Genomic DNA, 15,403 nt, shown 5'->3' with positions numbered 1-15,403 from the left:
ACACCCCTCCCTCCTAGGATATTTGTTATCCTTGCTTAAGGCACATAGTCCTTAAGGTAGACCGGGGGCCTGCAGATTCGGTCAGACTGCCGTAATGTCATTTGGGAGTCCGGTTTGCCTGTACGATCGTCTGCCCCTGGTTGACCCGTGGCGTGCTGGCTGTCTTGGTCACCAGATGGGAGAGATGGTTCCATGACCTGTGGTGCCTCTGTTTCTGTAGAGGCAGCCCTGGCAGGTGTGGGCACGTTTGGAAAAGTATAGTCACCCGGAGTGGCTGAATTCCTCTCGAACTCCACTTCTGAGGTTGACCCAGCCTGCCAACGCCATAACTGGTCAATGTGGCATCTAACCACTCCACCATCTTCCAGAGCCACCTCGTACAACAATGGCCCTGTTACTTTAGTTACTCTAGCTGCAACCCAGGGTGCCCCCTGCCCATAGTTTCTGGTCCATACCAGTTCACCCACCTGTAGGTTCCTGGGAGGCTTTGGTTGAGCTGTTTCTGCTGCTGTCCTGTCCGGGTGGAGTCGGTTGAGCTTCGTTGTGAGCCGGTGGCCCCACCTTAGTTCTGCTGGGCTGCGACCCATTGCAGTACTAGGAGTCATGTGTTGGCACAGTAGAAAATTTGACAGGCGGTGATTCCAATCCCTCACTTGTCAACTGCTTGAGCGATTCCTTGGTGGACCTCACCATTTGCTTGGTTTGACCGTTGGAAGCGAGGTGAAAGGGAGCAGAAGTTGCATGCCGTACCATATTGGTGTTTAGGAATTATTGGAATTCGGCCACTGTGAATTGCGCCCTGTTGTCAGACACAATGACGTCTGGTAGACCTTGTGTGGTGAAGGGCCGTTGCAGCTCCTGGATGACCCTGGTGGTGGTCATCGATGGGACAGGTAGTACTTCCAACCACTTGGAATAGCTGTCCACAACGAGGAATACCTGCCCCTGGAATGGGCCTGCAAAGTCAATATGCACATGAGACCATGGGGTGTGCGTGGTATCCCAGCGGTGCATGGGTGCTTGGGGCATCTCAGGTCGGGTCTCTTGACAGACCTGACAGCTCCTTACTTGGGTTTCAATGTCGTTGTCCAAGTGTGGCCACCACAAATATCTCCTGGCTAAAGCCTTCCTTCTCATGATCCCGGGATGCCCTTCATGTAATGACTCCAGCGCCCTGGCTTGAAGACTGGGTGGAACAATGATCCTGCTGCCCCACAGTACACAACCCTTGTGGGCTGTCAGCTCATCTTTCCAGTACCTGTAGTGCTGGAACTCAGGGCCTGGCCGAGCTTCTGGCCATCCCCTCAACACCCAGTTGAGAACGCGGCTCAGCATTCTGTCTGTGGCGGTTTCAGCGGCCACGTCCCCTGCATGTAGGGGTGTTTTGGGTAGGTCCTGGATTGCCAGGATGTGCGCAGCCGGGGCTGGGTCCAGATCCGTCTGTGGCAGCGGCAGTCGGCTGAGCGCGTCAGCGTGGCCCATTTCCTTCCCTGGCTTGTGGACTAACCTGTATGAGTAGGCAGCCAGGAAGATTGACTATTGCAGCATCTGCGGTGACAGGATCTGCGGCATCTGCTTGTCAGCCGTAAAAAGGCCAAGCAGCGGCTTGTGGTCTGTGAAGACGGTGAAAGGTCACCCATATAAGAAGTCATGGAACTTCTTGACACCTGCAACAATGGCAAGAGCCTCTTTGTCAATTTGTGCATAGTTCCTCTCAGTAGATGATAATGTTCTGGAGTAATATGCAATGGGGGCCTCGCGACCGTCTGGCATCTGATGGCTTAGCACTGCCCCAATGCCATATGGTGAAGCATCGCAGGTTAGCATTACTGGCAGTCTTTCATTAAAATGAACCAAGACGGACCTTGAGGATAGCAGCGACTTGACTGTCTTGAATGCCCTATTGTGGGTGCTTGACCAGACCCAGGGTGCTTTTTTGTCCAGTAGATGGTGGAGTGGTTCTGCCAGGGCAGCCTTATATGGCAAGAACAAGAGGTAGAAATTCAGCAAGCCTAGGAATGCTTCCAGTTCCCCCTTAGATTTGGGTCTGGGGGCTTGTTGAATTGCCTTAAGCTTGGCCTCTGATGGGTGGATTCCAGCAGCATCTATTCGGAACCCAGGGAACTCTGTGGATTCCACGCCAATTTGGCACTTTTGTTTCATTTTAAGCCTGCCTCACGAAAACGTTGAACTACTGCCCGGAGATGTTCCACCAGGACTTCCTCTGATTCCCCTGCGATTAGAACCTTGTCAAAGTATGGGAAGACACCGGGTATGTTTTTAAGTGTCCGTTCCATGATGCTTTGGAACAACCGGGGGCTACGCTTACTCCAAACTGTGGCGGCGCACTCGGAATGCCCCTGTATGTGTGATGATGGTTTATGCCTTGGCGGTGGCATCGTTGACTAGCAGCTGCTGGTATGCCTGGGCTAAGTCTAATTTGGCAAAAATTCAGCCTCCTTGAAGCAAGGCGAGTATGTGGCTTACCACCGGAACTGGGTAAGCATGTTGCTGTAGTGCCTTGTTTATTGTACACTTGTAGTCTGCACAGATGCAAACATCCCTGTTTGGCTTCACTGGTGTTACTATGAGAGTCTCCCACAGGCTACTGTCCACAGGTTGAAGGTCTCCCTGCTGCACCAGTTTGTCAAGTTCCATGTCAATCTTTGGCTTTAATGCAAAAGGCACTCTGCGCAGTTTCACTCGGATCAGAGTGACTGCTGGATCAAGATTGAGTGAAATGGACGCCCCTCTGTATTGACCCAACTCCGTGCTGAAAACATCAGCATATTGTTGGCATATGGCTCCCAGGTCAGCTGTTTCTGTGCAATGGATAGCCATCACAACACGGATGCCCAGAGCTTCGAACCAGTCCAGTCCAATTAGGCTGGTGCACTGTCCATCTGCGACCACAATGCTGAGGGGACCCTCAAACTCCTTGACCTTAACTCTAATGGTGGCTTCCCCCCTTACAGTAACACGGCAGTTCTGGAAGTCCGTTAGTATAAGGCTTGATGGCTTGAGTGGAACTCGCCTTTTGACTTGTCCGCAAATATAATCAAAAGTCTTGTATGAGATGATTGATAGGGCTGACCCAGTGTCTAGCTCCATGGAGCAAGGGACCCCTTGAATTCTAATTTGGAGTTTTAACTTCTCCTTGAGGGGCGTTGGGCTCCCATTCATTGGATACTTCTCCCTAAGCAGTAGCCAACCCTGTTCTGCCCAGGGACCCATTTACCTTTCTGCTGTGGCGCCGCAGTTCATGTTTCTAGTTGGCGACCTCTACAGACTTTGGCGATGTGCCCTTGCTTTTCACAAGCACAGCAAACAGCTGTGTGAAATCTGCACTCTGCCCTTTTATGCTGTCCCCTGCAGCTAGCGCAGTTGAGCATTGCCGTCTGGGTGGCTCTCTCCATTGGTCTCCCCTAGTTCATCTGCGGTCTCATAGTGGATCACTGCTAGTGGATCACCGCGGGGCTGGTGTGTGGTTTTGGTGGCCGGGGAACCTTCATTGCTCCTCCAGGACCTCCTTCAAAGTGTCTTGGAAAGTCAGTTTTTCCATGGCGAATAGGTATTACTGTAGCTCTCTATTTTGCAAGCCATAAACAAGTCTGCCATAACTCGAAAGCATGGCGCCAAGCAATTATTCAGAGCTTCCACTCAAAATGTTCATTCAACCTCCTTTTGAGGTCTGTGTATGTCATTGACTCTACGTTTCCCCGAACATAGCTTGCCGGCACAAACAGAGTAGGGTCATTGCCTTGAATATTTTAGTTTCACTACCAATTAGTTCTCAATACATAACAAACACACTACAAAGTTTGTGTTGATTGAACGTTAATAACTTTTGATTAATAAGAAAGCCTTAAATTCTTACAAATACATTTATTTTATCCTATTGCAATTACTAGGATCTATATCTCTAGAGAGAGTGGTGATAAACAACTAGATTCCCATGCAAAGAATTCTGGGGAACGCCTCCCCATTTCGCTATTTTCTAGACAGAAGGGCGTGACGACAGCGAAGACACACCATAGGTTAAACGCGCCTACAAGAAGGCGTGGCTATTCAAATAAACTTCTTGACGTCAGCCGGCGGAGCCGGCTCTGTTTGGGCCACCCGATTTAGGCTGCTAAAATAGGAATTATCACTAGATGGCAGCAGTCGCCCTAGGACAGAGGGTGAGGCTGCTACCGCTCCTTCTCTCCTCTCTCTCAGCGTCGCATCTACAAGCTAAACGACCTTTGCCATTCCTTCCGGCAGGGAAAACGGACGCGACCCGGAAGATATCGCTGCGAATCGCCTCCCCTGCTGCTTAAGCTTTTCGTTTGACTCCTTAGCACCAACCGCAAGGACTTCGGTTTCAAGGAAGAGCAAGTACGGGTGTTGGGGATGGGACGGGGGCGGAGGGAGGTATTAAAGCGGAGGAAGGCAGCGACTCGGCGCCGCACGCGAGCGGAAAGCGGAAAGCGGCCACTCAGGCTCCCGGCTCCGCTCCGCCTTCTGCGGGATGCGGTGAACCTGCGCTTCGAAAGGCAGCCCCGCCGAAGCCCACCAGTTCTCTCTCTGCTCGGCCTCCTTAAAGTCCCAGGAATTAATAGATCGTTGCTGAGCCCCAAAGGTGCTTTTTTTTTTCCAAACGGCAGCTGAACTTTCTTTGTTTTTTTCTGGAAGACGTTTCGCTTCTGAGCCAGACCTGAAGAAGCTTCTTGGATGAGAAGCGAAACGTCTTCCAGAAAAAAACAAAGTCCAGTTGCCCTTTGAAAAAAAAGCACCTCTGAACAACCCTGACCTGGATGACTGAGAATCTCCATAGACGTTGTCGCTTAGTCTAGTTCAGAGGTCTCCAAACTTGACAAGTTGAAGACTGTAGACTGCAACTCCCAGAATTCTCCCACCAGCATTTAAATTTATTTATTATTTATTATTTATTTATTTATTTATTTAATTAATTAATTAATTAATTAATTAATTTGTATACCGCCCTTCTCCCGAAGGACTCAGGGCGGTGAACAGGGCAATACATAATAAAAACAAGATACAAAAATTAAAAATTATTAAAAAGTAATTAAACAGCAATGCCCGTAATAAATTAGTACAGATTAAAAGTTAAGACCAATTTATAAAACCCAACCCCATCCCATCAGGCCAGGCCAGCTTGTTCAAAAAGGTGGGTTTTAAGATCGCGCCGGAAGATTGCCATGGTTGAGAAACACTAGTCTAGATAACGGTAAGAAGGCCTCTGAAAATGTTCAGGGGCTGCTTCTCTGTTGGTAGCCCTTGTGAAAATAGATTATTGCTTTTGATTAATGTGATGTTACTGTACTGAAGGTGGTGTGATGAAAGCGGGATAGGTAATGCGTCAACATTTCTCCATTCAGATTTCTGTCCCCAGCCGGAAGAAGGTGAAAGGAGCCAAATTTGATTTTTGCAACCTAACACCATCATGCCTATCCGTGCCCATTGTACCATCTGTTCTGATTTCTTTGACAATAAGACTGATGTTGCAGCTATTCACTGTGGACATACTTTCCACCATTTGTGCCTCATCCAGTGGTTTGATACTGCACCAAGTCGGACCTGTCCACAGTGCAGAATCCACGTTGGAAAAAGACATATAATCAACAAATTGTTTTTTGATGTTGCCCTAGAGGAGCAGTCAGAACTGGATGCAGAGAGTCTACAGAATGAACTAGATAGGGTGAAAGCTCAGCTATCCATGAAAGAGAAAGAAAAACGAGATTGTCAATGTATTGTAAATTCATTGAGAGAGACACTGGATCTACGTAATGCCACTATAGAATCGCTCCAGAAAACTGTTTCTGACGTGGAGATGCTGTGTTCTACACTCAAGAAACAAATGAGATATTTAGAACAGGAACAAGAAGAAACAAAGAATGCAAAGGAAGAAACTAAAAAATTACGAAGGAAGGTGAAATCTATGGAGAGAATTGAGACACTGTTACAGGGTCAGCGTTCCCAAGTAGAAGAGATGATCCGTGAAATGGGAGCAGGGCAAGCAGCAGTGGAACAGCTTGCAGTCTATTGCATCTCACTGAAAAAGGAGTACGAAAGTCTGAAGGAGTCCCAGAAAGCATCAAATGATACAGTCGAAAAACTGAGAAAGGAGTTGTTTTCTGCTAATCATAAGCTCCAGAAAATTGTTCTAGAGTTGGAGAAAACAACCGAAGAGTTGAAAAATACGCAGACAGATCTGAGAAATGCAGATAAGGAGATTACAAGTTTGAAGAAAAAGATAGGAGTCCTACAAGATACCATAAAAGCGCCATCACTAACCAGTGAAGCGCTTAGCCGGCTTGTCTCTGAAAGCCCTGCTCCTGCACAGTTTCTGAATCCAAAGTTTCATCAACCTGTTCACAATGATGAGATTGACCTTAATGCTACCTTTGATGTAGAGACTCCAAGGCCTCACAAGGCAGCTGCTGCTCCTGCCAAAAAAATCAAGCTAGATAAAAACCCGGCGGCATCCGTGGCCAATTTATCAAGAGTTCTGAAAGGAACAATGGAGAACTGCTCTACTGACACAGACGATGAAGATCTTTTACCTTCTTTTATAAGAAAGTCAGTCCTGACTAAGAAAACTCTTCTAAAAAGCATACCCCAGAAAAATACAGGGATTGTAAGAATGGGCTACGATGGCTTAGGAGGCAGAACCAAGTTCATTCAGCCTACTTTTCCAACAGAGATTCGGCCCCTGACTATGAGAAGCAAGAAAAGAACTGTTTCGAAGCAAACCGGAATAATATCTTCTGCTTCTGGCATCAACCAGACTAAACTAGACAACTTCCTTAAGTAAATATGGATCTCCTCAGAGTAAGCACTGATCCTGGATCATCTTCTACATTCGCTACTGTAGATGTGTCAGCACAAGTGCAAGTGAAGACTGCTGGTCTCCCTATTGCTCTTTAGTCATCAGCAGATTTATTATGCTGATGTATTATTTATTATGTTGCCAATCTTTGGACAGGATGAAATTGAAGAAAGAAATATTCAAGAAAAGAACTTCATTTATATCTTTTGCCTATAGATATGAAGGATTGGAGGAAAGAGCAATAGGCTTAGAGGAGTATTTTTTTTTCTGATCCATATTTCTGTTTCACTGCCTGTGTTCTAACACATAATCCAATGTGCTTCATAGTCTTAATTCCTTAATTTTCAAAAGGGTTTTGGAGGGCGAATGTAACATCTGTTTAAATAATTTACAGCAGCTGTGACTATTTCCTGGGCCTGTTCATCAGTTGCACAATCCAAGGAAAAGATGGAACTGCTTTAAGGTGTTACAAATGGAGTTACATTTGCTCTCCAGGGCTCTCCAAAGCACATTTGGAGATCAAATTCAAAGTGCTTCACTGTTAGGAACTATATAAATTATACAGGGATGTCTTTGAAGATACTTGTTTTCACTATTTGGGCCTCTTGTTTTTTGTTTCCTTATGAAACTGACTGTAAAAGAAGGTGCTACTTATACCACAATGTTTTCTTTTGCCTTTATTCAGACTAAGGAACAGAATAATTCCAGAGTAAATTTGAACAAGAACATTCAGATATATTTTGCTCCATATAACAAAGGGCTAGATTATTTGTAATTAATGCTGCTTATTGCTTTAAAATTTGGAGCAAATCCCTTTGAATCTACAAACTTTTTTTCCAGATAGAGATATTGCTGGTCTGAGGCAAATGTTCAGTTTTCTTTGATATTGTATTGGTAGGAGGCATCTTTTAATTAAGAGTGAATTCAAACTTTATATTCTGTGGGGAAAAAATGTGTCTACATTAGTCCAAAATTAAACCACATGTCAAACTATAGCCTTGATGTACCTGAGCTTTCAATAAATTAATGAAGAGTAAAAAAAACATTTCTCTATTAAGAGAATGTTTACTTCTTGAACTTCTCCAGAAAGCCTCTGGTGAATCCAGACTCTTAGGTTCTCAAGACAAAGATAAATTGCCTCTTAGTACTTCAGTTTATGGTTTATTGATTAGTATATAATACCATATCAAATCAAATAAGGGAAAACAATACAGCATGTTGAAATACGAAAAATATTCACATAATCAGGTCAGATCATCCTCTTGGCAATTAACCCCAATCTGATCTAGATAGGAAGTTCTTAGTTGAAAGACTTTAGCTACAGAGGTGGCAGTCTGTCTCTGAGGTGGTCTTCCAGATCTGGAAACTCGCAGTGGTGTGACACTTGTCGAAGTGCGGCCACGAACTCAGCTGCCGATTCTCCAGGACTCTGTTCTCGTCGCTCGAAAGCATGGCACCAAGCGATTATTGAGAGCTTTGACTCAAAATGTTCATTCAGCCTCCTCTTGAGGTCTGCGTATGTCACTGACTCTACGCTTGCCGGGGCCACCAGGTTTTCTCTGTGATGTCGAACGTAGCTTGCCCACACACACAGAGTAGGGTCGCTGCCTTTAAGCTATCGTCTCTGATCTGGTTCGCCCATAGGTAGGTGTCTACTCGGGAGACATAAGAACTCCACTGCTCCGGATGGGTTATGTCAAACTCGTTGAGCCTTTTGAGCTTTGCCATTCCGGGAGTTCTGTGAGGTCCTGGTTACTGCCTTACTGCTGCGGTAAGGAGCTGTGTTGCCTTTGATCCTGGGGACAGATCCCTCAGGATATCTGTACCTCCAGTGCGTCTTACTGGCAGGCCGGCCAGGGACATGGTCCCACCAGGCTCTGCAACCCAGTGATTTAGTCTCTTAGCTCGGATCAGCTCTCTACCAGCAGCATCCCACCTTCATGGCCACTATTGTGTAGTGGGGTTCAGAGGCAATGACCAGACCGGTGTGGTACAACACAGTTTATTAACTCAGAACTGAAAAACCGGCAAGTGCCTATAATTTATACATTCCGCCACTGGGGCGTTAGCTCGCTCCCGCCCAAACTTGAATATTTAAGTTTCCCTCCGAAACAGTTTTAGATACTTAGTTTCACAACCCATTAGTTCTCAATACATAACACATACAATTTGAATTTTGTGTTGATTGAACGTTAATAACTGATTAATAGGAAAGCCTTAAATTCTTACAAATACAACATTTATTTTATCCTATTGCAATTACTAGGATCTATATCTCTATAGAGAGCGGTGATAAAACAACTACATTCCCACGCAAAGAATTCTGGGGAACACCTCCCCATTTTGCTATTTTCTAGACCAGGGGTAGGCAACCTCGGCTCTGACAGCCGCGGATAGGAAAGTATTACAGAGGGTAGTGAGCACAGCACAAGACATTGTGGGCTGTTCCCTGACACCACTGGATGACATCGCCAGGGCTCGTTGCCTTGGAAGAGTGAGGAAGATTCTCGGGGATGACTCACACCCTGGACGGTATCTCTTTACTCTCCTACCATCCAGTAGGAGATATAGGAATATAGCCAACCGTACCAACAAGCTGAAAAATAGCTTTTATCCATGGGCTGTTAGGCTTTTAAATGGGACATAATCTTATGCAGAATTGACTCGGGAGGCCGATGTGTGGTGTAGTTGGTTCACATGGTGTGGTGGGATGGAGGGTTTGTTGTCACTGTGTGTTGGGGGGAGAGAGCAGGGGGGGGAAGGCTCAGCGAATCTCAATGTACACATGTTGTACTTTGACAATAAAGGTTTATTATTATTTATGACTCGTAGACTTCAACTCCCAGAATTCCTGAGTCAGCGCTGACTCAGGAATTCTGGGAGTTGAAGTCCACGAGTCATAAAAGAGCCGAGGTTGCCTACCCCTGTTCTAGACGGAAGGGCGTGACGACAGCGAAGACACACCATAGGTTAAACGCGCCTACAAAAAGGCGTGGCTATTCAAATAAACTTCTTGACATCAGCCGGCTGTTTGGGCGACCCGATTTAGGCTGCTAAAATAGGAATTATCACTAGATGGCAGCAGTCGCCCTAGGACAGAGGGTGAGGCTGCTACCGCTCCTTCTCTCCTCTCTCTCAGCGTCGCATCTACAAGCTAAACGGCCTTTGCCATTCCTTCCGGCAGGGAAAAACGGACGCGACCCGGAAGATATCGCTGCGAATCGCCTCCCCTGCTGCTTAAGCTTTTCGTTTGACTCCTTAGCACCAACCGCAAGGACTTCGGTTTCAAGGAAGAGCAAGTACGGGTGTTGGGGATGGGACGGGGGCGGAGGGAGGTATTAAAGCGGAGGAAGGCAGCGACTCGGCGCCGCACGCGAGCGGAAAGCGGCCACTCAGGCTCCCGGCTCCGCTCCGCCTTCTGCGGGATGCGGTGAACCTGCGCTTCGAAAGGCAGCCCCGCCGAAGCCCACCAGTTCTCTCTCTGCTCGGCCTCCTTAAAGTCCCAGGAATTAATAGATCGTTGCTGAGCCCCAAAGGTGCTTTTTTTTTCAAACGGCAGCTGAACTTTCTTTGTTTTTTTCTGGAAGACGTTTCGCTTCTGAGCCAGACCTGAAGAAGCTTCTTGGATGAGAAGCGAAACGTCTTCCAGAAAAAAACAAAGTCCAGTTGCCCTTTGGAAAAAAACACCTCTGAACAACCCTGACCTGGATGACTGAGAATCTCCATAGACGTTGTTGCTTAGGGGATCTCCAAACTTGGCAAGCTGAAGACTCGTGGACTTCAACTCCCAGAATTTCCCCCCCCCAGCATTTAAATTGCCATGGTTGAGAAACACTAGTCTAGATAACGGTAAGAAGGCCTCTGAAAATGTTCAGGGACTGCTTCTCGGTTGGTAGCCCTTGTGAAAATACATTATTGCTTTTGATTAATGTGATGTTACTGTACTGAAGGTGGTGTGATGAGAGCGGGATAGGTAATGTGTCCATTCAGAGAATGTTTACTTCTTGAGCTTCTCTGGAAAGCCCCTGGTGAATCCAGACCCTTAGGTTCTCAAGACAAAGGTAAATTGCCTTGTCTTCTTTATTTATTTATTATTTATTTATTTATTAAATTTTTATACCGCCCTTCTCCCGAAGGACTCAGGGCGGTGTACAGGGCAATAAATAGCAAAATGTAAATACAAAAGTTAAAGAGTTAAAAAGAATTAAATAATTATGCCCAATATAATACAATACTAAAAGTGTGTTAAAACTAAATCCAACCCCAAACCCATCAGACCAGGCCAGATTGTTCAAATAAATAAGTTTTTCTTTTCTTGTCTCTACAGAGAATTACTAAGAAATTCTTCTTCTTAGTAGTTTAGTTTATGATTTATTGATTAGTCTATATAATACCATATCAAATCAAATAAGGGAAAACAATGCAGCATGTTGAAATATGAAAAATATTCACATAGTCTGGTAAGATCATCCTCTTGGCAATTAACCCCAATCTGATCCAGATAGGAAGTTCTCTATAGAGGTGGCAGTCTTTTTTCACTGTTCATGTATTTGTACCTTGGATGAAATAAGATTATTGATGGGGTCCTAATAAGTTATCTGTTAGCAACTTTAAATGCTGTGCTCTGGCTGAAGCATATAAGTGGCAGTCAGAGTAACGATGATGCCCTTGGTTTGTAGTGTGCCACATACAAACAGACCTCAACTTAGAACCATTCAAAGTTAAAACCGCACTGGAAAAAAGTGACTTAAGAGTAGTCCGCACACTTATGACTGTCGCAGGATCCCCACAGTCGTATGATCAAAATCTGGGTGCTTGACAACTGGCACGTATTTACAGTGGTTGCAACATCCCCAGCTTATGAGATCACCATTTGTAACTTTCCCACTAGGCTTCTGGCCAGCAAAGTCAATGGGGAAAACTAAATTTGCTTAATGACCAAGTTAATTCACTTAACAATTGCAGTAATTGTAAAAAAAATGTCATAAAATTGGATATGACTGCTTAACAACTAAGGGTAGGAACAGAATAATTTTAAGGTAATAAAGCCTTGCCTGATTTGCTACCTTTCTAAATGCAGGCGACAGGAACTCCCCCTTCTTTGGGAACGGTGCCACGACTGAGGAGGCCCTACTCGGATAGCCACCTGCTTGTTTGTAGGTAAGTAGGCTTCAAATTGGCTCTCAGAAAAGTAACTCAAATTCTGTAGGTGGCTTTACAGGTAGGCAGTCAGTTGTCAAAGGATTAACGTGATCCTTTCTTCATCATTTTATGTTAGTAGTGAAATGCTGTCAAGTTGGGTACTTCTGTCATGTGGACAAAGGCTCATCATTGTTGATCACTATTTTATAACTCATAGTTCTTCCAAAGACATTCCAGTTCCTATCCATACTTAATCGAAGTTCTTTTCCTTCTATGTTGTTTTTTAAAATTCTTGTGCTGTCAATTTTAAAATTTGCAGGAAGGAGGACGTAGGTCAGGACCCAAACAAACAGCATCATGTTTATTTAAATTGTCCCCATTAATTCGGGGTCACATGACTGACAATGGGGTTGCTTTCATAGGCAAGTTTTATAGCCCTCTCTTTCCCTCTTTACTCCTAGAGTTACTAAGTTTAAGCATCAGCAAAGGAAGGTTAGAATAAGAAAACCCTTGTGCAATAACACAAGCAAAGCCTATGTTAATCAGCCTTGTCAAGCAAGAGAGGAATTCTTTGTACCATTCAGAGTGTAAGAGGAAAAGCAGAATAAAAAATTGACCTTTACAATATTTTTTTTTATTTCTCCTTTTCTCTTTCCCAGATTTCTCCTGTTGGTGCACGAAGTATGACCTCTCTCTTTTGGCAGCGTCGAATCTCGTCTGCTTTTTCCACTCCATGGCAACAGATTCTTAACTCCTTTTGGTCAGTAGAGTCTACCAGTGCTTTCCAAAGCATTCCTAAGTCAGTTGTGCCCTGGAACTACCAGCAGGTTCGTCCAAGAGCCCGGGGCAATGAGTACCAGCCATCAAATATCAAGCGAAAGCACAAACATGGATGGATTCGACGTATCCGCACAGCTAAGGGGATCGAAGTGATCCTTCGAAGAATGCTAAAAGGCAGAAAATCTCTGACTCATTAAAATTGATGCTGGTGAGACCTTTTCAAACAAAGTTGGAAGCTTGGCACATTAGTTCCATTTTCTTGCTAGAAAATGCTACAACGTGGTATATAGTTCCACATGGCATCCTTTACACACGGGTGATTATGGTGGTTCCTATTTTGGTTTGTGAATCTTAAAATTTCCCCAAGAAGGAATATAAACCTGTTTCAAACATTAAAATAAACATATTAAGTATTGCTATTTTTCTGGAAATCTTTGTGCTCTTTCTATCATGTAATTGTTTTTTTGTTGTTGTTGTCCAAATTTAGATCTTGGTTGTTACGGAAAATTCAGACATTCACAGCACAATACTATAGAGAAGTTTGTTTCTTGGAATGATGGTTGCATAGTTTTACAAGAAAGAGGAACCTTGAATAATGGGAAAGCAAAACTTTTTATAGAAGTTGGAGGCTACAAGGTGGGAAGTACTAAGGATCAGTTTAGGGGTAGTAGCCAGGTCCTTTTCTAGTCCTAGATTGTTAGATAAAGTGGCCTTTTCAGGACAAGACCCTTGTTATGGAGATGTAATGTTGAGATAATCAGGCTGATTGAGGATGGAATGTTAAGGAATTTCTCACCTTGCTACTAGCATGTTGCAATTCCCTTATTAAGGCTGTCCTGGGGGGGGGATACTTGTGAGCTGGTGAGAAAGCTTTTGTTTCATTTCGATGGGACTGCAGGGGGCAGGAAGGGTCAATTTGGGTCTGAGTGGATTAGGCAAAGAGGGGAATGGAGTTGACCCTAGTCACACCTAAAAGAGAGTGAGAATGCAGCCTCCATTTAGTTTTCTTAGATTTATTTTCTCCATTTATAGGGGGAATTTTTTGTAAAAATATTCAGAATGATGCATTTAAAATAAAAGGCAATTTTGAGAAGCAGTTACAATGGAGATGTAACTGTCTCCCTTATATAGCAGATTCTTTCCTCATTTGATGGTTTTTATTTTTTTACACTGGTCTTCCTCCCAGAGGAGCTCTGATAATCATGACTTATCTTTTTTGTAAAAATATCCAAAGCAGCTTACAACAAAATTAACACCAGGATTAATACTAGACCAGGGGTAGGCAACCTCGGCTCTTTTATGACTCATGGACTTCAACTCCCAGAATTCCTGAGTCAGCTACTTGTGAGCCGAGGTTGCCTACCCCTGTACTAGACCAACAATCAAGCAATAAACAGTACCCCAATCAAGGAACCACAAGGTCACACAACAGACAACAACCTACTCAAAGATCTACCAAGAAAAAAACAACACTCTTACCACTCTTACTGACAAGGCAGGTCTCTATAAACAGAGCAAACCGCTCTCCCTTCTGCACTAAAGATGTTACCTCTTTCGGGTAAGGAAGCATCTGCAAGAAAAAAAACCAAGCTCAGAGAGCACTAAGGACTCCCATTTCAATCCTGAGCTACAAATATTCTCCTTATTGAAGAAACAACTCTGGAGAAGGCTCTAATGCTAGGAAAGGTGGTAGGAAAGAGAAGAGATTGACCAGCAGGAGGGGAACAAACTCAGTTACAGTGGCGATGGGGGCACTGCTGGAAGGCCTGAAAGACCAAGTTAGAGATAGATTATCACAGAGAACATGTATGTATGTGGTCACTAAGAGGCAACATTGACTTAAAGGCATATGTTCAATAAAGAATCCTCTAAGACAGGGGTGTCAAACTGCTGGCCGGATGTATCATAGCGAAACCGCGCCCACCCCATTGCCAGCAATGGCAAAAAAGTCGTGATATGTCACAACACATCATGTGACGTTGCGAGTTTGACACCCCTACTCTAAGACCTTGGAGCCTAAAGACAACAACTTAAAATAGAAACCAGATTCATTTAACAACCATGTTACACTACAGTTGCAGTGATTCACTTAACTATGGCAAGAAAGGTTGTAAAATGGGGCAAAACTCACTTAACAGCCGTCTTGCTTAGCAACAGAAACTTTGTGATAAATTGTGGTCATTAGTTGAGAGCGTGGTGGCACGACAGCTCCCTTTGAACCTGGAGGAAGCTGAATATCTAGATCCGTACCAATCGGGTTTCAGACCAGGGCACAGCACGGAGACGGCATTGGTCGCGCTGGTGAATGATCTCTGGCGGGCCCGAGATAGAGGTTATTCCTCTGTCCTGGTCCTATTAGATCTATCAGCGGCTTTTGATACCATCGACCATGGTATCTTACTGCGTCGTCTTGAGGGGCTGGGAGTGGGAGGCACCGTTCTGCGGTGGTTCTCCTCCTACCTCTCGGACCGTTCGCAGACGGTGTTGGCAGGAGGGCAGAGGTCAAGCCCTAGGCCTCTTAATTGTGGAGTGCCTCAGGGTTCGGTGCTCTCGCCCCTCCTGTTCAACATCTATATGAAGCCGCTGGGAGAGATCATCCGTAGCTTCGGGGTGAAATATCATCAATATGCTGATGATACCCAGCTATTC

The 15,403-nt window shown here is 44.9% G+C and overlaps 1 protein-coding gene across 2 annotated transcripts; it reads left to right on the top strand.

Moving 5' to 3' along the window:
* The first annotated feature begins 4,128 nt into the window (after positions 1 to 4,128).
* LOC308679531 (E3 ubiquitin-protein ligase TRAIP-like) lies at positions 4,129 to 11,994 on the top strand. Of its 2 annotated transcripts, none has more exons than XM_081346747.1 (4): positions 4,129 to 4,377; positions 5,382 to 6,834; positions 10,017 to 10,131; positions 11,913 to 11,992. In XM_081346747.1, exon 2 carries the CDS (start codon positions 5,447 to 5,449, stop codon positions 6,815 to 6,817), a length of 1,371 nt encoding a protein of 456 aa, XP_081202873.1. In that variant the 5' UTR covers positions 4,129 to 4,377; positions 5,382 to 5,446; the 3' UTR covers positions 6,818 to 6,834; positions 10,017 to 10,131; positions 11,913 to 11,992. The 2 variants fall into 2 exon arrangements, with proteins under 2 accessions (XP_081202873.1, XP_081202874.1); XM_081346748.1 differs by lacking the exon at positions 4,129 to 4,377 and adding an exon at positions 10,420 to 10,681 and having other exon boundaries at positions 4,662 to 6,834; positions 11,913 to 11,994.
* The last annotated feature ends 3,409 nt before the right edge of the window (positions 11,995 to 15,403 follow it).

The sequence above is a fragment of the Vipera berus genome, assembly GCF_964194415.1.
Source record: "Vipera berus genome assembly, chromosome: 1".
Taxonomy (NCBI): domain Eukaryota; kingdom Metazoa; phylum Chordata; class Lepidosauria; order Squamata; family Viperidae; genus Vipera; species Vipera berus.
The sequence above is the reverse complement of the archived record's forward strand: the minus strand, read 5'-3'. Positions and strand labels throughout refer to the sequence as shown.

Coding starts and splice junctions, on each gene's coding strand:
- LOC308679531 (XM_081346748.1), top strand. CDS start 5,447: ATGCCTATCCGTGCCCATTGTACCATCTGTTCTGATTTCTTTGACAAT.